The 24,323-nt window shown below is 58.6% G+C and overlaps 1 protein-coding gene across 3 annotated transcripts in view; it reads left to right on the forward strand.

The window, feature by feature from the left end:
• Positions 1-15,580, forward strand: part of KIAA0930 (KIAA0930 ortholog) — a 34,825-nt gene extending 19,245 nt beyond the window's left edge. Inside the window, exons 1-10 of one of the 3 annotated variants that reach the window (XM_047786002.1) lie at positions 3,863-4,064; positions 4,159-4,310; positions 8,048-8,173; positions 8,263-8,340; positions 8,611-8,712; positions 9,686-9,826; positions 10,149-10,343; positions 12,978-13,140; positions 13,988-14,146; positions 14,300-15,580. In XM_047786002.1, the coding sequence (XP_047641958.1) occupies positions 3,983-4,064; positions 4,159-4,310; positions 8,048-8,173; positions 8,263-8,340; positions 8,611-8,712; positions 9,686-9,826; positions 10,149-10,343; positions 12,978-13,140; positions 13,988-14,146; positions 14,300-14,340 (1,239 nt within the window). In that variant the 5' untranslated portion in view covers positions 3,863-3,982 and the 3' untranslated portion in view covers positions 14,341-15,580. Of the gene's footprint in view, positions 1-3,862; positions 4,065-4,158; positions 4,311-8,047; positions 8,174-8,262; positions 8,341-8,610; positions 8,713-9,685; positions 9,827-10,148; positions 10,344-12,977; positions 13,141-13,987; positions 14,147-14,299 lie in introns of those variants that run through there. The other 2 variants (XM_047786001.1, XM_047786000.1) reach the window with 2 other exon arrangements.
• Positions 15,581-24,323: the final 8,743 nt, after the last annotated feature.

A 24,323-nucleotide genomic window follows, 5' to 3' on the forward strand; every position in this document is an offset into this window, starting at 1 on the left:
AATGACCTAGGGAATATCTTTGTGCATAAGGCACTTATTTATTCTTATTTTTTTGTCTTTTTAGGGCTGCACGCACAGCATATGGAGGTTCCCAGGCTAGGGGTCAAATTGGAGCTGTAACCACTGGCCTCCACCACAGGTCACAGTAACGCCGGATTCTCAACCCAATGAGCGAGGGCAGAGATCGAACCTGCATCCTCATGGTGACCAGTCAGATTTGTTTTCACTGAGCCACGACGGGAACTCAGCACTTATTTATTTTATTACTGTTTTTTCTTCTCCATAAGGTAGAGAGAGTCCCACAAGCAGGAGAATGCTCACTTGTTTCTCACAAAGGAGGTAATGATTTTTGTTCTCTGACGATATGGCAGCTCTCGGTTCAGTGTGATCTCGCCAGCTTTGGCTGCTAGAACTTTTTTTCTTCCCATTTCTTGGGCCGCTCTCGTGGCATATGGAGGTTCCCAGGCTAGGGGTCGAATCGGAGCTGTAGCCGCCGGCCTGCACCACAGCCACAGCAACTTGGGATCCGAGCCGCGTCTGTGACCTACACCACAGCTCACGGCCACGCTGGATCCTTAACCCACAGAGCAAGGCCAGGGATCGAACCCGAAACCTCATGGTTCCTAGTCGGATTCGTTAACCACTGCGCCACGACGAGAACTCCCTCTTAGAACTTTTTATCAACTTCACTGGAGTAGTTTGTGGGCAGTAACCCGCGTCCACGGAACGTACAGAATCGGATGCACTTTGATACCTGAAAGCACAACCAGAGGCAAGAAACACAACGTTTGGGGGCAACCACCAGTCTGCTTTTTGTCACCGTAGTTTTGCCTTTTCTGAAGCGTCCCGTGGACGTGACTGTGCGACGCGTAGCCCTCTGCCTGCTGGCCTGTCTCACTCAGCGGGTCGGTGTTGACGCTTCCCTCGGTCCGCATGGACCGGTGCTTTTGCTCTTACTGCGCTGAGAGTCCGTTGCATGGCCACGGTGCGTGAGTCCGTCCTCCTGGGTTCTGACGGGGGCCTCTTGGGAGCATCCGTGTACCCGTGTTTGTGCAGACAGGGGCCTCATGGCTCTGGGGGGGCTGAATCACTCTTAAATGTATGTTTAATCTCGTAAAATCTGCCAGGTGCCTGGAGTGGTATTTTATTTATTTATTTACTTACTTACTTCATTTATTTCGCTTTTTAGGGCCGCACCCGCAGCATGCGGAGGTTCCCAGGCTAGGGGTCAAATCGGAGCCGTGGCTGCCGGCCTACACCACAGCCACAGCAATGCCAGATTCCAATCGTATCCGCTCATGGCAATGCTGGATCCTTAAGCCACTGAGCAAGGCCAGGGATGGAACCTGCATCCTCAGAGATACTGGTTGGGTTCTTAACCCACTGAGCCACAATGAGAAATCCCCCCTAAGTGTTATTTTTTATTTTTTATTTTTATCTTTTTTTTTTTTTTTTTTTTTTTTTTGTCTTTAGGGCCTCACCTGTAGAATATGGAGGTTCCTAGGTGAGGGGTTGAAGCAGAGCTGCAGCTGCCGGTCTGTACCACAGCCATGGCAACGTGGGATCTGAGCCGTGTCTGTGACCTCCACCACAGCTCATGGCAACGCTGGATCCTTAACCCACTGTGCCAGGCCGGTGATCGAACCTGTGTCCCAGTGCTCCTAAGACGCCACTGATCTCGTGGTGCCACAGCAGGAACTCTGGCAAAAATCTCTAAATAAGGATCCCGTAGCTGTGGTGTGGACGCAGTGGGAGGGGCAGCGGGTGGGTTCCAGGGGGGCTGGTGCCCGCCTGGGTGGGGGGCTGGCAGTGAGGGGGAGGACTGTGTGTGGCTCCAGCCACGTGGCTGCTGGGAGTTTCGGTTGGAAGCGTGAGGGGTGGCCGGTCCTCTCGGAGATGGCTTCCGGGCACGGCTGGCCCCAGGCGCCCCGGTGTGAGCTGAGCCTTCCCGTCAGGTGTGAACGCTGGCAGGTGGTCCGTGCGCTTCAGGCTCCTGGGGCCTGCGGGCTTTGCTCACTGCCCAGGCTGGAGGAGCTGCGAAAACAGTGATTTTTCAGCATTTAAAGCAGGGACGTGGGGCGGCCTGTGTGGACCCTGCCGGGCCAGGCCTGGCTGGGCGCGTGGCACACTTGAGAGCAGATTGGCAGGGGTTTCGCTCCCCAGCCCAAGACCCCTCCTGGGCATCGCGCTCCTGGGGCTGCCAGCAGCCTGCTGAGTGCCTCATTCCCGTCATCTGGTTCTAGAGCCTCGCATTTTCTGAGAGCCTGAGCGCGGGGGTCTGGGGGGTCTGAAGACTTAACAGTTTCTGGCTCTGATCGTGGGCTCCTTTTTAACCTCTTGAGAGGCCGTTTCTTCTGTGAAAGGGGCTGTCATTCTAACAGGGCAGTGATGATGAGAGCGCGCCCTGCCCTGTGGGGAGAGCTCATTCAGTGATGACCTGGGAGGCTCTGCCAGTGCTCGGAGTGGCAGTTGTGTGACAAATGGTAGCTCACTTCTGCCTGCAGAGTCGAAAGAGCGCCTGTCGCTTGGAGCCCTGACCCACAGCTTGTTGTGGCCAGAGCTGCTCCCGTGTCCCCCGTGGGACCAGGAAGCCTTGGCGTGGGCGGTCTTTGGCGGTTTGGGGCCCTTTGCCGGGCTTGGGCTCAGAAGGAACGGGAAGGAAACCAAGTTACAGGAAGTTCTTGTTTTGTTTGGAGTAACAGGGCACCTTTGCCTAATTTTGCAGGGCTCCGTAGGGCGTGAATTGGGCGTTGCCTCTTGGGAAAGTGTGGCAAGAGGTCAGAGCCACAAGGCAGAAGGATGCACACGGCGTCTCTCCATCTGTGCCTGCGAGCTTGGGGACGTGGCCGTCAGGCCTTGGCCTTTGTATCTGTCGGGCTCACGGGCCCAGACCCCTGACTCGTGAGACCCCTTCTGTTTTCCTCTCAAGGGAGCCAGACAGGGTGTGGGAGTGGGGTGGGCTGCAGACTGCCCGCAGCAGCCCGGCAGAGGGCAGAGGGCAGAGGGCAGAGGGCAGGAGCGGGTGTCCAGCTGGGTCTTGGGTCCCTACCAGAGCGTGTGGCTCGAGTACAGACAGGCTGGGGTCAGGTTTCCAGGGCCGGATGGCTGAGGACCGGGAGGAGGGGGGCATGGGCTGCAGGAACTGCCATGAGGACAGGAAAGGGCCCTCAGGTTGCCCACCCCCAGGGTAGGGTTGGGTCCAGCACCCAAATGAGGACTCAGTTGCAGAGGTAGTTTCTGGAGAAGACGAAAGAAACCAGCAATGGTGTAAAATCTTGCGTTTCTAAGAAATAGCTCCGCGGCCTCTGGTGGCACTTGGTGGGGTCTGTCTAGACGCCCACTTTGGTGGGTCCAATTCTGTGCCAGGCTCTCTGCGCCTGTGGTCTCAGTCAACCCGCCTCCGCCCGCAGGATCCTGGGGATCAGAGAGGCCGTGCTGCTTCCGGCCATCACATGGCAGGTGCAGGGCTGGAGCGGAAGCTCAGGCTTCCTACCCAAGCCTGTGGGGTTTTTCTCCTTGTGTGGGAAGGAGCACCGTCCAGATGTATTTATCATCAGGAAAGAGTATTTACGGTAAAAGAGGAGTCGGTGCGCCACGGTCTGCGCGGTGCCATGGCCAGGGTAGGGCGGCCTCCTCCCTGCGTTCTGCCTGCGGGTGAGCCCGGCTGACAAAGGGGCAGCTGTTCCTTTAAGTTGGATTCTCCGTGGGAATTGCGGCAGCCTGGGGTGGGGGTGGGGGGATGTGGGGGAGGGAGGTGCCTGCCTGGCGGATCCCCTCCGCCCGAAGCCCTTCCGGCTCTCAGCCCAGACAGCCTGCAGTGACGTTCCCTCCTATTAGGTCTTTCCATCACTCCCCCAGCTGCTGATTCATCCCTGGGCCGGAGTCGGCTGCGCCGTGGGGCTCTCTGGCCGCCGCTGCCGCCGCTGCTGGGTGGAGGGATTGGGCCTCCCGGGACGTGTCCTTGAGCCTCTTTGGCAGCCCCATGGCCGGGGGCGGGGGGGCGGAGAGGGAATGGGGGGCTCTGAACATCCCAGAGCCCTGGCCCATCTCTGAGCAGAAACACGGTGGGGGCGGGGGGGGGGCGGGGGCTGGGCCGGGGTCCTGGGGCAGGGGCCCGGGAACCCCAGCCGCCCTCACTCCCCTCTGGCCTCTGTGCAGGGTGCTTCAAGGATGACCGCATCGTCTTCTGGACCTGGATGTTCTCCACCTACTTCATGGAGAAGTGGGCGCCGCGGCAGGACGACATGCTCTTCTACGTGCGCCGCAAGCTGGCGCTCGCGGGCAGCGAGGGCGCCCCGGACGGGAGGAAGGTGAGCGGCCCCGGCGCCGCCTCCCTGCGTCTGTCCGCCCCGGGTGGGCGAGGCGGCGTCCCTGCAGCCCTGTGCGCGTCGAGGGGGGTAGACGTGGCTCGTTTAGCAGCTCAGGGACAGTGACAGGCCGGCCGATGCTGGGACTGCTGGGCACGTGTGTACGGTATCATCCGCCTTCACCGTGACCCGGGAAAGCAGCAGGTACCACGGCTGCCGCACGGGGAGGAAGCACGTCCAGAGCCTGGGTGGTTTGGCCACTGTCTCCTAAGCGGGAAATAAATGGAAGAGCAGAGGGCTTGACCCCAGGGGCCCGGCTCCTCCCGCCACAGGCAGGGGACCAGGCTGGGTGAGGATGCCCTGCCTGCTGGGACCTGAGCCCGTCTCACCTGGTACCAGACACGGTCCTGAGCTCCCTGCCTCTTAGCTTGTGGTGTCTTCCCAGAAACCGGCAGGCAGGTGTTCCTGTCCCCCCTTTACAGGGAGGAAGGTGCAGGCTCGCTTTGGAAGGTGGCTCGCTTCGCGCGTTTCACCCGCTCTATTAGGTGTGCGGAGGAGTTAATAGAACAAACTTTGCGTGTTTTTCAGAAGCTTTATTTCGTGTTTGGTAAAATGTTTAATCCCCCTGGGTGCCAAACATGGAAACACAGCTTCCCTTTAAACAGAGGAAACGAGAGGGCGGCGAAGGAGGCAGGCCTGGAACCTGCAGCGTGCCTCCCCTGGCGCTGGTGACCCTGGGCTGTGGCACCATAGCCAGGGCTTGGCCTTCCTGCCGTGTGCCTGCCCTGTGAGCCTGACCTGTGCAGGACAGGTTCTGTGCCTGGATGGGCCCGCTGCCCGCCGCAAAGGGACATGGTGGCTGGCGGGCCGGCGGCCACATGGCTGGTCTGGCTGGGCTGCTGCGTGACCCGCAGGAAGACACAGGGTGGCCCGGGCCCTCTGGTGTCCATCTGGTGTCCATCTGGTGTCTGACAGCTGGCTGTGTGACTGTGCTGTCACCGGGGCCAGTGGGCACTCGGACCCAGAAATGCGTCACGTAGAGCCGACACCCTGTGGTAACCATGGTGACCAGAAGGGAGGGGAGCGGTCAGCAGAGGCCACTTGGGTGAGATGAGTCTTAAAGGAAAAGCTGCTCTCTAGCAGAGGGGACAGCGGCCCGGAAAGTCTCGGGGCCTCGTGCGTGCAGGAGGTGGCTGGTGGTTCTGTGCGGCTGGGTGGAGAAAGGCCAGGAACCCCGGAACATCCCGTGGGCGCTGAAGGTCACGGCCAGAGCCCCGGGAAACCGGCCACTGAGCCCGATACCCCATTCAGAAGGGCACCATTTCTCAAGCTCTCGGGTGAGGGTGGAGGAGGGGCTGAGGGGGTCAGAGTGGAGGAGGGAGCTGCCCGGGTGGGGGTGGGGGTAGGGGCGGGGCGGGCATGGAGGAGGGGTCGGCTCCGAGGTGGTCCCGGGAAGTGGGCTTAACTGGCAGGGCTTCGGGTGAGGGACTGTGGGGGCAGGAGGAGGACTCAGCCTGGCAGCCGGGCCTCGGGCTCGGGCTTGGGCCCCAGGTGGACACAGTGCTGTTGCTGGAGGGGCCGCAGGAGATGGACAGCTGAATGTTGGGTGGCTTGAGGCACCTGTGGGACCCCCAGAGGGCCGGGTCCCCTAGGCAGTGGGTTTCCTGTCCAACACTCAGCAGGAAGGTCAGGGATGGAGGCAGAGATTTGGGACTGGCCACCAGGGTGGCACGGGGGCCCTCTGGTGGTGCGGTGAGAGGAGGGGGCCTGGAGGGGTAACAGAGAGGCCTAGGTCAGAGCCCTGAGCGACCAGCCAGGGACCTGGAGAGCCTGGCCAGAGAGGGGCTGTGTGGGGATGCAGGACAAGAAGGGGTCGGACAGGCCGTTGGATCTGACCGGAGGCTGCAGAGGCCTCGCCAGCACAGCCCTGGTGCCGGCAGGACTGGAGCCACACTCAGTGAGCACTTGGCGGGGGAAGGGGGCCTGGGAGGCGGGAGGAGGCGAGTTGGGGGCAGGTGTTGGTGCAGAGACGCTGAGCCGAGCACGTTTGGGAGCCTGGCCCAGGGCCCTGTAGTCCCGGGTCCACACGCTCGCCCCTTCTAGTCCAGCTTCGTCTCCTGGTGACCTTCTCAAGTCAGCTCCCCTCCTAGGAAAGGGGGCCTGGCTAAGGCCCTCCCATCGCACATGCGGGGGTTGGGGAGGCAGAGTTTGGGTGCTGTGACCACCCGAGTCCCCAGGCACAGGGTGCTGAGCATCCTGGGAGCCTCACCGCTGGCACCCCCCACGCTGGGCACGCTGTCTCTCAGCACAGCTCTGGGGGTGCAGATGCTCCTCCCCCACGGGTCATCAGCCAGGAGAACCCAGGAGCCCCTGCCCTGGGTGAACAGCCAGCTGGTGACAGCCTCCAGCCTCTGCCCCCGCTCCTCTGGCCTTTTGGCATCTGCTGGGGCTCGGACCGCAGATAACGTTTATTTGCACAATCTCGGTGTTTTCTCTAAGCAGCGGGTTGAGGCCAGAGGCTCCAGAAGGACTGGGCGCAGCTGAGACTCAGCCACACTGGGGATTTCTAATCAGGGAGGTTTTCTCAGCCCGATTTGGCCTTGAAGCCTCCGGGGGGTGGCGGGGTGGGGGGGGGGGGAGGCCAGGCGGGAAGGAGTGGAACGCCGTTTCTTGCAGGGAGGGAACCCTGGACTCAGGACTGAGCAATTGGGGGCAGGAGGTCCGGGGCTGTGTGTGAAGTCTCCTGAGGACTGGGGGGTGTTGAGGTCAGTGAGGGGAGCCTGAGTCCGTGGGAGCTTGTGGTAGTCCAGCTCTTCATGTGCTAGAATGTTCCATTGAACACCTGCAGTGAGCTCTGCAGATGTCTCTCTCCAGCACTGGGAGCACAAAATGACTCGGATTCGGCTGGTCCTGGGGGAGCCCCTGGGCTGTTGGGACAGACAGACAGCATAGCCAGTGGCGCATGGAGAGTAAGTGCTGTGATGGGGGTAGTTGGGGACCCACAAAGAGGAGCAGGTGACGTCTGGCCGGAATGTTGTAGGGCAGAGGGAGGGAACACCGGTGGACTCCTGTGTGAAGGGACCAGCACTTGGAGGGGGGCGGGGTGCCAGACACCCTCGTGGCCGTGTCCTGCCAGGGAGGCCCGCGTGGTGTCCGCCTGTAGTGTTTGGAAGGCAGCAGGTGGGCAGTCATGTGAGTCACCCTGCAGGCCTCAGGGTGTTAGGTGGATGGGGCGGGGGGCGGGGGGGAGACTGTGCTGTTCCCAGGCAGCCTCTCTGCCCCCCGCTGCTCAAAAGAACAGAGAGGAGAGGAAGGCCCCGGGCAGGCGAGCCGAGGGCCCCGCTGCAGCGTCTGCGCACTGCGGGTTCTCTGCGACAAGCCGGGTCCCGGCTGCTTCCCGCCCCCTCCTCTTGCTGCAGCCGAGTTGGTACCCGGTCGCCATAGCAACTGGAGGGCTTCCTCACTGGGCCAGCGGTGGAGGGTGGAGGGTGGACAGGCTGCCTGAAGGCGAGGCAAGGAGCAGCGGTGGGGGTGACAGGAGGCTGGCACCCCCTGCCCTGCTACAGGGCCCACGGGACGACCTCGGAGGCTCCAGTCTTGGGTAACCCTGGTCACCTGGCTAGAGAACCGGGAGGGAGACAAGTCCGCATCTGTGTTGACGTGTGGCCAGCGCAGTGGTCAGGGAGGAGGGGATGCCCGGCGCCGTGGGGCCCGGACCCACGCGTGCCCTGTGCCCACAGCCGGCGGAAGCCGAGCCCGAGGTGGAGGTGGAAGTGTACCGGCGGGACTCCAAGAAGCTGCCAGGCCTTGGAGACCCCGACATCGACTGGGAGGAGAGCGTCTGCCTGAACCTCATCCTGCAGAAGGTGGGGGTGCGGGGCAGGGCTCCGGGAGGGGGTCGGGAGGGCCCCGAGGCTGGTGGCCCTCCGCACGCACGGCGCGCGCTCTCTTCCAGCTGGACTACGTGGTGACATGCGCCGTGTGCACGCGCACCGACAGCGGGGACATCCACGTCCACAAGAAGAAATCCCAGGTGAGCCCTGGCCGCCCGGCGCCTTCGGAAGCTAAGTCCTGGTCCGCGCTCCCGGCCCCGCGGGGAGGGCTCGACTCCAGGCCCGAGCAGGGCGCCTGGGCCAGCTCATCCGGGACAGCGTCTTCCCGAGCGGCTGCCTGGCGCTGAGCAGTGCGACCTCGGCCCCCAGCGCCCGGGACCCTGGGACGACACTCTGCACCCACTCGAGTGGCTCCGGGCCTGGGCGCGGGGCGGGGCCTCACCGGGTCCTTAAAATCTGCTTTCTTTCAGCAAGTGTTCGCATCTCCCAGTAAACACCCCATGGACAGCAAAGGGGAGGAGTCCAAGATCAGCTACCCCAACATCTTCTTCATGATTGACAGCTTCGAGGAGGTGGGCCCGGCTCCCCCGCGTCAGGCCTGCACCCGCTCGGGAAGGCGGTGGGCACGGGGCTGGGCGTCCGCTCCAGGCCTCAGTTTCCTCAGCTGTAAAATGAGCGGCGGGGTTGACAGATCGGACGCGCTCAGGAGGGGGAGAAGCCTCGTGATTGTCGCCCTGAGCCGCCCCTAAGCGCCTCCAGACCTGGGGTCCCAGATGTCCGCTGGCTGGGGCTGCAGAAGTTACCTGGGCCAAGCTTCTCTGTTTGAAGCTTGGAAACCTGCGGCCCAATGCGGGGGGTGACGGGGGAGCTCAGGGTCCTGGGGACCCAGCCGGATGGGGCACTCGTTTCAGGTCTGTCTCCATTCGACTGGTGTCTCGAATCGGCTTAGGCTCAGGCTCACACAGCTCATCCACGGCAGAGCTGAGATTTGAACCCCAGTGTCTGTGACCTCAAAGGTCGGCCTGTACCAGCCCTCGGGAGCAGTGACTCGAGCAGGGTGGGGTGTCGTGTCCCGTGCACCCCTCCCTGGGCAGGCAGACCTGTGGTCTCCTGAGCCTGTGCCCGCACACAGGCCATGAAGCTCGGGGCTGGGTAGGGTGGCTGGGCTGAGCATCTGCAGCCCGAGTATAAGAGGAGCCCTGCAGTGTAGACCCATCACCGTGAACTGTTGAACTGGCACGAGGAAGAGAGATGGGGGACCGTGTCCTCTGAATGGCCGGCTGGGGTGGTGGCCCTCCTCCAGTCCCAGAGTCACTCTTGGGACCCCCACCCCCTCCTAGGCCCTGCCCCTGCCTCGCAGGTAGGCTGTCCCCTCCGTGCTGGTCTGGGAGGAGCGGTGGGAGGGCTGGTGGCCTCGGACATGGACCTGACACCGGCACCCACAAAGTGGGCCTTCCCGAGCAGGCTGCCCTGGCAGCCCCGGGCCAGTCGGGGCAGCAGGGGGCCAACAGGTGACCTCCCTGGCCCCCCCTCCTGTCCTGCCAGGTGTTCAGCGACATGACCGTGGGGGAAGGAGAGATGGTGTGTGTGGAGCTGGTGGCCAGCGACAAAACCAACACGTTCCACGGGGTCATCTTTCAGGGCTCCATCCGCTACGAGGCGCTCAAGAAAGTGTACGACAACCGCGTGAGTGCGGGGGGCCGCGCCTGGCCCCCCATCCCCGCCCTCCTCAGTGCTGCCCAGCCCCTGTCCCGGCCTCATCCCCCACCCCCACACGCGCTCCCGGAGTCGTCCCCTGAGGGGGCTGCGCTGGAGGGAGGGTGGCCGGGCCGTTGCCGCAGCTCAGCCCTGTCCTGAGGACGTCCTGTCTCCGGACCCTGGAGAGGGGCTGGGGTTGGGGCGGCGCCTTAGGTCCCGCTGGGCGGGGGGGCCCTGTCCCCAGCCTGATGCTGGCCCTGCCCCCGAGCCCCCTGCCTGCCTGACGCAGGCTGTCCGCACCTGCCCACAGGTGAGCGTGGCTGCCCGCATGGCACAGAAGATGTCCTTTGGCTTCTACAAGTACAACAACATGGAGTTTGTGCGCATGAAGGGGCCACAGGGCAAAGGCCATGCTGAGATGGCGGTCAGCCGCGTGTCCACTGGTGACACGTCCCCCTGCGGGACCGAAGAAGACTCCAGCCCGGCTTCGCCCATGCACGAGCGGGTAAGGGCTGCTCAGGGAGGGGCCTCCTGTCCCTCAGATCTGCCTCCCACTGCCTCCCCCATCCTTAGAGCCCCCGGAGACGTGGGTGTCCTCATCCCCGCCCCTCTGGTGAGGAGGCGAGGTTCAGAGAGGGCAGGTGACTTGCCCAGGGTCACACAGCAGGTTAGTGCTGGGGCCCTGAGCTGCCTACTACTGCAGCTGGGCTCAGCCCGCAGAGTCCTGATGCCTGCCTTGGTTAGACCTGCTGGGCAGAGTGGGCAGGGGGCGGGTCTCTCTGGAGAGTGAGACGGGGCTGATGGGGAGCCAGCCTCCTCTCCTGCTCACGCGGACCAGCCGGAGCGCAAAGGCCCTGGGGCCACCCAGTGCTTCCCTGCCCAGGCCACTGTTTATGAGGTGACATGCACCCGCCTGGCCCGTGGGTAGGCCTGGGCGCTCCTGTCTGCAGACCTGGGGACCCAGGCCCTCTGGATTTGCCTGCACTGTCCTGGTCACATGGCTCTCGGGAACAGCACCCAGCCTTGGAGCCCTGCTCTTTCTGGGCCACTGTCCTTCCCCAGGGGTGGGAGGCTGAGGTCAGTGGCAGCTTTGTTCCCAGAGCCACCGGGGGAGGGCTCAGACAGGAGACCCCAGCTGGGTCTTCCAGGGGGGCTGCTCAGAGCTGGGGGTCCTGGACAAGGACAGGGAGGTTAGCACTGGGCACCTCCAGGAGAGGGGCTGCTGCTGGCGTGAGCTGGGACGGGTCTCTCCTCGCTGGGCCTCAGTTTGCTCATCCTCCTGCCCCCTGAGGTGCTGGGGGCTCCTCGGAGCCGCTGCCGTCAGATGCCTTTTGGGGGCAAGGTCCCAGGTCCCAGCACTGCTGCTGATCTGCTGGGGATAAAGGCCCCTGGGCAGGGAGGCACGTGGCGCTGCTGCCAAGACAGGGCACCCGAGACAGGGCGTGGTCTTGCTGTACTTTTAATTCTGTAGAATTATGTTAACTGTGCATCTCCAAGATAGTCAGATGGTGGTTTCCTTTCTCTTGATATATATATATACATATGTGTGTGTGTGTGTGTGTATATATATATATATATTTTTTTTTTTTACCTTGAATTTTCTGCAGTGAAGGTGTTTCAAAAGCAGAACAGAAACAATAAATGCTATTAGGGGGATGCTGGGTGAGAATTCCAGGCAGTGGCCTCTGTTGGGATAGAGGTTGGTTTTACTTCTGAGAGAAGGACTCTCCTCCCTGGGCTGAGTGGCCCACTGCAACCCCAGCAGACGTGTTTGTGAACGTTCTTGTGGAGACGTGGCCCGGACTTGGGCCAGACAGACCTGGGTGCCAGTTCCAGCCACTAGTTTGCTGAACAGTCACAGGTCACTGGGCCTGCCTGAGGCTCGATTTTTTTCATCCAGCAAATGGGGCTGGTGATCCTTCTCTCCCAGGGCAGCTGTGGGAGTGGAGACAGTGAGAGCCCCAGGCCCGTCACAGCAGAGAGGCCAGGGTCACGGGGAGGGGCTTGCCAGGTCACACAGCTGTCAGTGGCAGGCCCTGACCTCCCAGGGCTGCTCAGGCCCCGCCAGCTCTGTGCTCACTGTCGCTTGTTCCCCATTCCAGAGGGGTCATTTGTAACTAGCACATGACAAATGCAGGACTCTGTGTGTATTGTGGTTTCTGGTGTTTGTTTTCTATCTTTTAAAAACCTTCCCTGGCTTGTGGGAGGACCGTCTGGAGCCCAGCGGCCGCCAGGACTTTGGTGAATGTCGGAGCCATGACGAGGAGGCTGATGGGGCTCCCGAAGTCTCAGTCCCGGCTCGTCTTGTTCCTCAGATTCTTGTTTGCATGGGGAGGAGGGAGGAGATGGGCCAAGTTCCCTCTGCCTGGAACGCCCTTCCCCCCCTTCTTCACCTAGCGAACTCCTACTCGTCCTTCAAGACCCAGCTTGAGCGGCGCCTCCTCCAGGAAGTCTTCCCCGATTTCCCAGGCCGTCGATCCCCTTTGCCTCTGTGCTCCCCTGTATCCTGTGCTTCCCCTTTTCTGTTTCACCTCCAACATTCAGTCTGTGGGTGTCACCCTCCCGGTCTCTCGCCCCCAGCAGACTGTGAGCCCCTTGAGGGCAAGGACCAGTGTCATGTGCCTGTCTGTCCGGAGTGCTGCCCTGAGTGGGTGTGGAGGATGGCTGGTGATGGGCAGTGCGGTTAGAGGAGAGGAGGCGATGGAAGCACGGACCCCTCCGAGCGGGCAGGGGCATGTTAGCCAAGAGACGCCATCCGGGTGAAGAGCCGGCCTTAGGGCAGAGACCCTTAGGGCAGAGACCCGGGTTGCAGCCCTGGTGTGACCTCGCACCCGTCCAGGCCACTGTCCCTCCTCAGTTCCTCCTTTGTCAGATGGGGCTGGTGCCGGACCCACGCCGTGGGTGATCGGGCAGTTCGGGGGGGTTTGGTGCCCGGGCAGGTGCCTGAGCCGCATGAGCCGCAGCCTGCTCTGTGCTCTGACGGCCCCGCGCCAGCGTCCGCCGCCCGCGAGGGGCCGGCTTCCTCCCGGGCAGAGCCGGCGGCCCTGGGCGGGGCGGGCGGGCCTCGGGGGGGGTGGGGGGCGCCGGGACCCGGGCTCGGGCTCGGGGGCCGCTCCGGTGACTCGCCCCTTGTTCCCAGGTGACCTCCTTCAGCACGCCCCCGACCCCCGAGCGCAACAACCGGCCTGCCTTCTTCTCCCCGTCCCTCAAGAGGAAGGTGCCGCGGCACCGGATCGCGGAGATGAAGAAGTCCCACTCGGCCAACGACAGCGAGGAGTTCTTCCGCGAGGACGGCGCCGGGGGTGAGCTGCCCGCGCCCCGCCCGGCCCGGCCCGGCCTGCCTTCTTCCTCCGTCACGCGGAGAGGGAGCGAGCGAGCGCGCCGGCCTGTCCCGTGGCGCTGGAGCTGTGGGCAGGCAGGCAGGCAGGCAGACAGACGTCTGCCTGGAGGAGCGCCCAGCCCGGTGCTCTCTGCGCTCAGGGCACGGGCGCGGGCGGCAGTCTGGGACTCATCTCGGGCCGCGAGCCTTCCCGCTGTTGCTGGTGACTGTTGGGCACAGCGGGCGTGAGACGTGCCTGCAGAGACAGGAGCCCCGCTTCCCGGGCAGCTTGTCCCCGCTGCTGGCTTTTCTCCTCCCGCCCGCTCGCTCTGGAACCTCCAGGGGATCCCTCAGGTCTCTGCTGGGTGTCCCTGCCCGGTGTCGCAGAGGCCCTCGTTCTGGGCCCCTCACAGCCCGCGGTCTCCCAGCGCCCCGGCGCCCTCCCACTGCCCTCGGCCCCGCCCTCAGCGAGCTGTGCGGGGGGGCGGGAGCGGGGTCGTGTTCAGCATGGGCGCCGGGACGCCCTGGGGCGAGCTGGGCCGGGGTGCACAGTGGTCCTGACCGGCAGGCCCCGGGGCCGGGAGACGCCCGCACTGGCCTTGACCTGCTCTCGGGTGACCGCGGGCAGGTGCCTTCCCCACCTCGTCCTGCCTGCCTCCCTGGGTGGCCCCTAGGGCTGGGCGATGGTGACCGGTCCGGCCAGCCTCACCCCACACCCTGCGGGCTGGTGGTGCCAAGTTCCAGACTCCACGGAGGGGGCCAGGGAGGGGTCGCCTGCCCTGGGAGGTGTGCTCCCCGCCACCTGGGCCTGACCGGCCTTCTCCCTCCAGCCGATCTGCACAGTGCCACCAACCTGCGGTCCCGGTCCCTGTCTGGCACGGGGCGCTCCCTGGTGGGGTCCTGGCTGAAGCTGAACAGAGCAGACGGGAACTTCCTTCTCTATGCACACCTAACCTACGTCACTTTGCCGCTGCATCGGATTTTAACAGGTAATTCTAACTTGCGGTGGGACCTCTGGGAAGACCCCGGCCCCTCAAGGGGTCCCCCTGGGGAGCAGGGATGGCAGGCTCGCCGGCCAGCTACTTAGCGGGCTCCTCACCAGGCAAACTGCCATCTCCCCCGCGCCCCTCCCGCTGCCCTAGACATCCTGGAGGTCCGGCAGAAGCCCATCCTGATGACCTAGCCGTGCGCGGGGCCTGCGCCGAGCCCCCAGCCCTGCCCAGTCCTGGGAGTGCTGCCAAGTGCCTACCTGTCCACCGCCACTGGGGTCTTCGGGGACCACCCAGTGCCGGAGCCAGAACCAGGCGGGGCTGCTCGACTCCCGGGGCCAGGGCCGACTCCACGAACACCAGCCCAAACGGAAGTGCCTCGTTCTCCCTGCTGGCTCCGCTCCCACCCTGCGCCCACCCAGCACCCCCCAGCCCATCTCTGAGAATGCTCTGCACCCAAAGAGGACCAGAGACACCAAGAGGCTGTAACAGAGCAGAGGAGCAGCGGCATCCAGAGCGCCCAGACCCCCGCGTGCCGCAGGAGCCCAGGCAGAGCCCCGCCCCCCTCCCCGGGGGCACCCGGTGGGTCAGGCCGGGGTCAGGTTTGGCAGGGCCGTACTGTGAGCTTCAGCATCCGAGTCCGCCCCCGTCACCCGTCCCCTGCTTACCACTTGGTTGTAAGTGGGTCTCTGCCGGGAGCCAGGCGCCCTGCTGTCGGACGGCTTTGCTCTGGGCTGGGAATACCTCACCCTGCGCCTGGTCCCCGAGGGCCCCGATCCCGCCAGAATGGCCTTCGCTTCCAGCCAAAGAGCATCACCAACACACACACCTCCAACGTGGAGACAACCCGTTCGCACCTCGGCTGGCACGACCCGCGGGTTTGGATTCTGAGGGCAGCCGGGAGGGCTTGGCAGCCAGATGGCAGAAGGGCAGGGCCGGCAGCCCCCGGAAGGCTCCATCCTCTGAGGCTGCAGGAGGGGACAGGGAGTTTCACCTTCCCTGGTTTCCTAGAGCTCTTCTCCTGGGGCGTGCTGGGTCCGTTTCTCAGACCAGTCACTGAGGCAAAGAGCTGGTCTGGTCTGGTCTGGTCCGTTCGGGTGGGCAGCCGTCCAGCCCGGCCTGACTCCAGCCTGAGGGGCTTCCATCTAAGATGACACGTGTGCTCTTCCCAAGAGCACGAGCCCCGGAGATCAGAAGTGGTCCTCCTTCCACCGGGAATGAGCCGTCGGCTGGGTCTCTGCTGTTTCGTCCGCGTCCTCGGGAACATTCACAGGGTTCTTGCTCTGCGGTTAGAGGTTCTCGGGGACATGTTTTCCTGTCCATTTCTATTCTGTGCGCTCCAAGGGTTTGCGCTGGGCTCCGGGAACAGGGGACTACTTTGGGGCTTTCTCCAGATTTTGTATGCTGTTATTAAAAGCGAGCTAATGCATTTCATCCTGCCTCAGTTTGCCCACCTGTAAACGGGGCTGATACCACCTACCTCACTGAAGTCGCCAGGTTCCAGTGCACGACCGGTCAGGGTGAGATGGCCCGCCATTCTGCAGAGCTCAGCACAGGTCAGGGTCAGGCTAGCGGGGTGCCTGCCCCCTCCAGTCACCAGGCCAAGAAGGCATGTGGGGCGTTGGGGACGCATTCCCGCCTTTTCTGACAGTGCCCCGCTGGGCTGCTGTGTCTCAGCTCCCTGCACGACTTCTCATTCCAAAGCAGCATCCTAGGGCAGCAGAGTCAGCTCACAGCCCAAGGTGTTGGAGCGCAGCCTCAGGGCCGGGAGCAGGGCCCGCACTGCCCCGCTTGTGTCCGAGGCGGCTGAATTGCCGCTTTTCTTCTGGTTGTCCGGGGTCTAAAGACTCTGGAACTCCGCTCTCGGGAGGAATGCAGTCCTGATGTGCTTTCCACTGGGGGGGGGGGGGGGGGACGAGGAGGTTTTAGGCAGGAAGTCGGCTCCTCTGTTAGGACACAAACCTAGGCTCTGCCCCAGGGGGAACTGGGGGCGCGGGGGCAGGAACGTGCGGGTGTGCTTGGCAGGTCTTGGGCTGCGTGCCAGGCACGGTGGTGGAGAGATGGCACCTCATCTGTGAAGCGTGTGAACGGACGCACACAGGGCTTGGAGGGCTTACATCCAACTTTTGCAGGCGCCATGCAAAGCATTTAGGTCCTGTCATTACCCCTTCTTAGAGACGAGGCACAGAGAGGGTAGGTGTACTGCCCGAGTCTGAACAGCATGCAAGACACAGGAGCCCAACCCAGGCACGTGGTCCAGGGGACACTGAGCCGTGACACTGCTTTCCCAGGACAGACGCCTGAATGGTGGTGGCGTGGACCTTTCTCAGTCTTAAATCTTCTAACGAGTAGGCAGTAAGCTGTTTCTCTGCTTTTGCTACTTTCAAAGTAGTGACATCAGTAACGTAGTAGGAGAGGAACAAGTGACAGGGCCAGAACCGGGGCCCCGACATCCCAGGGTGGCCTGGTGTTGACACGTCTCACTTCCTGTGGGGCCATCTTTCCTTTTCCGGGAACGCCTCTGTCTGTATAATGTGGGCACGGTGCCCAGGGCGTGTGGACAGCTCTTCACTGGGGCTGGAATCTTGCAATCAGTTGTCCTTTGGAGAAACCTGCAACCTCCCACTGTCTTGTGACATCAACAGGGAAGGTAACCTTTTTTTAGAGACACGTCGTGGTCCTGGAGGCAGCAGGGGGCACATGGTCTCCACTGCCACCTCCTTCAGCACTGGAAGGTCCTGGCAGCGCTGAGCCTCAGCCTCTGGGGTCTCACGGAGCTTCCAGTTCCCTGTGAAAACAGCTGAGGCTTGGTCTCTCAAAAGAAGAACATTATTTTATTGAAAACGTAAGTTACAGAGAAGTATTTGTGAGAAAAAGCAAAATATTCGATAGCAGCCAGCATGGAGGAAAGATGGGTTTTCTGACGAGTCGGGGCCTTGCTCACCTTCGGGCTTGTCAAGGCCAGTTAACGAATCATCTGAATTCAGACGGGTTCCCGTCCATGTGGAGCAATGAAGAAGACAGAAAGGCAGGCGGCTCAGAATCTGGCTAGAATTAAACCAGGATCTGTTTTTGCTGTTTTAATCACAGATAACTAGTCAGTCGACTTTTTGGAAGAGTGACACGAAGGCTTTTTTTTTTCCCCATGAAAAGACATTTCGGAGGGAGGTCCCTGTGCAGTTAGCGTGTTCTGATGCCTTTGAAAGACACACCAATGGTATCGCACCGCGGTGGGTTTAAACTGCAGGCCACGGTTCAAGGACTGGAACCGTCCGCTTCCTGATGCACCTCAGCAGTGGGTTTCACTCTGTTCAGGTTTCCAGTGGAGCTGGAAGTTAGTTCCACATCCAGTTTCAAAAACCAAGTCTCTTAAGACGATCAGCCCCGTCGAGGCTCTCTCGTCTGTGTGTCGGGGAGCAGCATCACTTCTCTTTAAAGACCACCGCCCTGACTGGACACAGACTCAGCGTGGAATGTACCCGAGCGGAGGCGGCCTTCGGAGGGCACAGCCTCTGGGAGTCAGTGACAGGCGCCGGGCCAGCCTGCCTTTGTTCCTCTTCACTGGCAGACAGGATCCTCGGTGGGGAAGGGGCCCTGCCACCGTCGTCGTCTGCGCCCAGGGACAGAAAGCTCTGGGGACACCACACACGAGCCAAGTCGCTGGAAGCCCAGGCTGCTGGGGTGGGGCTCGGCGTCCTCGGGCGCGGAGGTGTTTGTGTTTACAGGTTTCTGCCCTCCCCGGGGCAGGCAGCGGGGCAGGCAGCTGGGCAGGCAGCCCAAGCTCAGTAGAACAAAACCAACCGCGACGCGCCACCTTGGCCGAGTGGGGGCGAGTGTCTTCCTGCCCCACGTCTGTAAGGTTGGGCGATTCAGATGTAAATACTAATCTTTTATGGTTTCCAAACAAATTCTATGTCTGAGAACGTGTAAACCTGCAAAGAAAACCTGTTGAAGATTTTTCACTACCTTGAGGCTTAACTAAAATGATTTCTACAAAATATATTTTAGCAAAAACACCGTGACGGCATATACATTGGCTACATTCGGATTTGATGGGCAGTGGTATTTCCATAAACATGGTCAACAGCTTCTGGATCAACCATCTTCCACGTCCAACAGAAGTAACTTCTACACAGTATTAGTGGTTGGCTCTTAACTGTGCTTTATAGACTCTGTGTTTCTTTTGAAAGCTGATTTGCATGTTGGATATTATTTATTTCTTTAATGAGCCTACCTAGTTATTTTTTCCTCTGATGGACGTTTCAGATTAAATACGGATGTTATAGCAATGTGTTAACTTACTGATTGAACCTCAGTTTTCCCCCAGAGATTCCTTGAACTTTTTTTTTTTTGCACTTTCATACAAATTGCTTTCTTGAGTGACAGAAGCCGCCCCATGACCTGGCGTTGGCAGGCCTGGGAGGCAGCGGGGGGCCTGGAGGCCAGCATCTGCAGTTTGGTCAGATGCTGGATTTGCAAAATGAAAGATGTGTTTCGGGTTCAGCTCTTGGCCCCTGTAAAGTAGTATGTACCCTCCCTTAAGTTATACTTAAAAGCTTACAAGCTCTTGCTCAAGAACCTCTCAGAAGCCCTCGCAGAAGTGGAAAAATGACTAGAATAAAAGTCTGGTGTCTCACGTTCTAGTTTTGGCAGCTTCCCAACAAGCTACCTGGTCTCTGGAGGCTGTTTTTTAGACAGTGGCTCTTGGTTGCTTTTCCAGCTCCACAGTTATCAGCTCACACCTCTGCCAGAGTGGCTTCTGCACACTCACTGCAGGTGGAAGCCCTCTCAGCAGCGGGCTTTGGCTTTCCATGGTCAGGCGGCCGGTCTGGTCACGGGCACAGGTGAGACCTGTGATCCCGTAGAAAGCTATAAAAAATGACAGAATAAAAAGGGGGCTCTGGGAGGTACACACACAAAGCTAGAAGTCGATTAAGGGTCATCACGTCAAATGACATCGCTTAGGCATTGCTGGACACACCGGCATCAGAATCCTCTGAAGCGGCCTGAGCACCTGCAGCCTGTACAGGACGGTGCTCGAGAAGAAGGCAGGTTAGCAGGTAAAGAAGGACTTTGTTATCCATTCAGCCCCTGGCTAAACAGGTCCTTTTAAGACAGCCGCCTGAGGAATATTTAACAGGTCTTTGGGGAGAAAGTTGCTACCCTGGAAGCCACCTGCCGCGACTGCATTCCTGTCTAACTCCTGAAGGCTGTGTGTCTGTTCTCTGATTCTGGCCTAGATGCACTTCTAGGAACTACTGTCAGGCCCCAGAAACATGTTGACTGGAAGGGAAAACCTTTGGGAATTTTATACTGGGAGGAAGGGTAAGTGTAAAATAACTTAGTCCCTAAAATAATGCGGTTCATTGTCTATACACGTGTTGAATGTACAAACGTGCTGTACCTTGTGCTGGAATGTCCAAATGGCAGCGCAGCTGGCAAGTTTGTGAGGACGGGAGACTGTGGGCATGGTCACACCCCAGATGAGGTCTTCTGTTCCAGCTTCACCGAATTCCCTCCTGACTGGGCCTCCACCTAGGCCAGGATTGCAAGATACGTCTTTCCTTTCTGTGGATTAAGGGTCTTTCATCTTGGAATCTGACTTTAATAAAACAATGAGATTGCTCAGTTTGAAATACCATGGTGTTTTAGTAAACATTAGTGATTATACGTGGAGTGAATAATTTTCTTAAAAAGATGTTGGCCCAATTCAGGACCAGTGAAGCGCAGTCTGTAATGGACACATACCTGTACCTTCAGGCGGCACGCTCATCTCCTAGTGAGCTTTTTAGGGCCGCACCTTCGGCATATGGAGGTTCCCAGGCTAGGGGTCTAATTAGAGTTACAACCGCCGGCCTATACCAGAACCACAGCAACTCGGGCTGCGGGCTGCGTCTCCAACCTACACCACAGCTCACGGCAATGCCAGATCCTTAACCCACTGAGTGAGGCCAGGGATTGAAGCCACATCCTCATGGATACTAGTCGGGTTCATTACCTCTGAGCCTCGACGGGAACTCCCCCTCCAGGTTTTCTTCTGAACTGTAGACTCACCACCTACCTTCGCAGATGCGACGACGCTGGAGTGAGACGTGTGCTGAGGCTAGCACAGTTCCTGGCACCTGGAGAATTGTTCCCCCTAAATTGTGCCAAAAGGGTACTTCTTAGGTTGTCTTTAAACAAGTCATCTGGGGAGCACAGAGGTAGCCCAGTGGTTCTCACATTTGACATGTGTCCAAAAAACACCTGTTAAAACCCAGGCCTCTGGTGGTAAAATATTCTGGCATAAGCTAGTAACTAGGTGATGGTTGCACAACTCTGAACATACTCAAACCAGCTGAACCATACACATTAAAAAAAACCAAGACATGTGCCCAGGCCCCTGCCCAAGGTTCAGATTCATCCGGGGTAGGTGGGGCCCCCAAATCTGCATTCCTAATGGGTCCCTGGGTGCTGCTGCTGCTCCAGGGGCCACCCCACAGGGCCAGCCCCACAGCGCTGCAGCCCCGCCACGCAGCTGAGCACCTAAGAGGCCGGGTGCATCTGAGTCACTGCCTCTCCTCAGTCTTACTCCCTTAGTGCCTTTGGCAGGTTCCTTTATAGATGTTATCAGTTCCAGAAGAATCCTTTGATGGGTGACTTAGTCTTAATATATATATATATATATTTTTTTTTTCCCTCTTTTTGCCTTTTGAGGGCCGCTCCTATGGCACATGGAGGTTCCCAGGCTAGGGGTCGAATTGGAGCTGTAGCTGTAGCTGCCTGCCTACGACAGAGCCACAGCAACATGGGATCCAAGCTGTGTCTGCAACCTACACCACAGCTCATGGCAACACCGGATCCTTAACCCACTGAGCAAGGCCAGGGATTGAACCCGCAACCTCATGGTTCCTAGTTGGATTCGTCAACCACTGAGCCATGACGAGAACTCCAGTCTTTATATTTTAACAGACGGCACCTTTTATAAACCACCTAAGTGCTGCATAACTCAGGACTGTTTTAAAAATGAGAGCCTTACTCTAAAACACTACAAATACTACAATTTAATCTGTTAAGGCCTTAACAGTGATTTTCTAAATCACCAAAAACTTAAGGTTACATAAACTCAAAATACGTATTTTCTTGATCAATTTGATCCCCAATTTAAAAATGTCCCTTCTGGACACAGATCCCAACTCCCCTTGTCTGGAAGAAACCTCACCTGCCTTAACTGTAGCTCCTTTGAAGAGCCCACGTCTGGAAGGTCTGCTGCAAGCACTATATTCGAGACTACATAATAAGCTTCTAGCACAATACCCAATGAAAGTGTTATTCCCGTTCTCACTGAAACGTGAAGCCAAAAGAAGCCCTCGAAGGGTCTGGGATGGGTCTCCTCCAGCACAATGGGGTCTGACAAGTGGGCTGGGCCGCCTCCCCTCCCCGCAGACCTTCCCACTGTTAGGAGGCTTCTGGGCACTGCTTCTGCATCGGGCACTGGCTCTGCCCCCCACCAGGGCTTGACTTGGGCACTTCAGTGATTTTGTGGCATTACAACGCCAGGTGCAGCACAGAAGAACACCAAAGTTTCAAACACTGCGATTCTGCTTACTTTCCATTTATTCACAGTTCACGATCCATACACTCCCTCAATGGGATCATTCGAAAGCTAATACAAACTGAGATTACACTGACAGTTCAAGTATTTGAGTTTTAGGAAACGATTTCCTAGTTAAAACAGAAAGCAAACAACTCCCCCACTTGACTGCTAAGAAGCCTCATGTCTCTGCTACAATTGTGTCTGCATCAAACGGAGGCTCCTCGGTCCTCACGTGACCACCACTGGCCACAGACGTACACGGGGCCTGGTGCTCAGTGGACCGCGTGGGAAGACGTTTGGACAGGCCCCCCACTGCCCCCCACTGGTGCTACAGGACAAATCCATTTCCGCTGGGAATTCCCACTTCCAGAATGAGGATGACTACCAGGGGTTAGGGAATGAGCCGCTTAGTCTGCAAATCTGCAAAGCCTTCAAAATACACTGTGCTTACATTTGGATTGTTCTGAAATACAATTATGACTGGCAAATGCTCAAAAACAAGCAACTTATCTATCTCTAAAACTGAACCAAAAGGCTTTCTCAGTGAAAATTCATTCTGAACTCTTAACAGTAAGGTGGAATATTAGGTTTTTTTTCCCTCTACCCCAGAACAGGTAGGTATTTTTGGCATGCAGCATATCAAAAATATGATCTGGAATTGAAACTGTAAAGCAATAATCCTTTGAAAGAAAATTAGTTAATAAACATACCTGTCCTTCCACGGGAAACACAATGTGAACCTTAAACCCTGGACACACATTTTCAACCTAGTTTAATTCCAAGAATGAAGACAGCACAACACTCCATTTTGGCTTCATGGGAAATGGCTCAAAAGGAGGAGAGAACACAAACTGGTAAAGAAAAAAAGAAAAAGCCACTGGGGTACTTGGTATTTGTCAAGATACAACACAATCTGATTTAGAATTAAAGATACACACACACCCTTCAGGTCACATTTGTGATAACACTCCTCACAGATTCTCAAACTAAAGATAAAAAGTCCAGCCCACATTAAACATTTTCAATCCTCATTTATAATAATTTGTTAAAAATAAATCTAATCCCATGGGGCAGAACTGCGCCGTTAAGACAGCGGGGATGAAAAGGCAGGCAGGCCCGCCAGGGGCCGAGGGGCCCTCCCCTAACAACACACACGGCCTTGGATTTTACAGCGAAACCCACATACACTCGGGCCTTCATACTAATACGTAATTCAAGTGGAGACCAGCAAGTTCCTAGAAAACTGAGTGATTTTAAGAAAAGATCACATTTTGTCGTAGGGTGTACACATCACATTTTCCCCTATAAATTTTCCCTTTAACAGTACAGTCTGAGCAGCAAGAATTTGCTGGGAATGTTAGTTAAAAAGAAAAAAAAAAGCAAGCAAGCCACACATATCCATTAAAAAGACAAGCAGGGCTTAAGAGGTAATCCAGTCCCGACGGCTAGAGGCCATTTCTGGTCGACTCCACATCACAGCAAAGGCAAACCCAACACCGCACAAAGCCCTCCTTCGTAAAGATGCCGCCACCGTGCGCCTGACTTTCGGGCAGGACCTGGGAGCATGTGCGGCTGAGCACGCGGCTCGGCTCGAAGGTGCCGAGTTTGTTCTGATTTCCTCCTCTTCGTCACAGCTGCAGAGCCCCTACTGTTTTAACAGTATCGACCACGTGTTCACTAAAAATCATCCACAACAAAACCCTCAATGGTCTCACTTCTAAAAAGTTAAAAGCAACAAGTGCCACTTCCTCCCGCGGCCTCACAACATGAAGGAGTTTAACCACATCCCCCAGTATATGGCGAGCACACCTCTCTCCACACGTGTCTATTCGACGTCACGCACTGGGCTTCCAACTCTCCCAGTGCCATCCGGGAAACGAGAGGAGAGCTCCGAGAGTCGCGAGACAAACGCGGCCCGCGTACCTTACCCCAAGCGTGTTCACAGTAACGTATCTGACCGCCAAGGAGGTTTTCCCGCCCTTTAACACCTGAAAATAAGTTTTAAGCAACTCTACCGCCCACAGTTACTTTGACTCTCCCAAGTCAGAAAATAAATCATGGCTGAAGATGAGCCTGTGGAAGTGCTACCAGCCCCCAGGCACAGACCCTGAGACTCAACTGAAACGAGATCCGCTGGTGCCAGCACCGAACGGCTCGAGAGGAATCAAAGTGGGCGCTGACAACCTTCAAATCCACATCAAGTTCACGGGTCCGGAGCCTTCAAAGAACACGAGCGTCAGTTACTGAGAGCTGTGGAGAGGTGACACGGGCGTCCCTGGGCACAACCATGGCTCCCTTTCAGACAGACATGTGGCATACTCTACTTTTTTTTTTGGTCTTTTTAGGGCTGCACATGCAGCATATGGAAGTTCCCAGGCTAGGGGTCCGCCAGAGCCACAGCAACGCGGGATCCGAGCTGCGTCTGCGAGCTACACCACAGTTCACGGCAACGCCAGATCCTTAACCCACTGAGCAAGGCCAGGGATCGAACCTGCATCCTCACAAATACCAGTCAAGATTCATTTCCACTGAGCCATTACGGGGACTCCTGGATTACCTCACTCTTAAAAAAGTAAACGGAAATTTCAGGTACCAAATGCA

The sequence above is a fragment of the Phacochoerus africanus genome, chromosome 7 (genome assembly GCF_016906955.1).
Source record: "Phacochoerus africanus isolate WHEZ1 chromosome 7, ROS_Pafr_v1, whole genome shotgun sequence".
Taxonomy (NCBI): domain Eukaryota; kingdom Metazoa; phylum Chordata; class Mammalia; order Artiodactyla; family Suidae; genus Phacochoerus; species Phacochoerus africanus.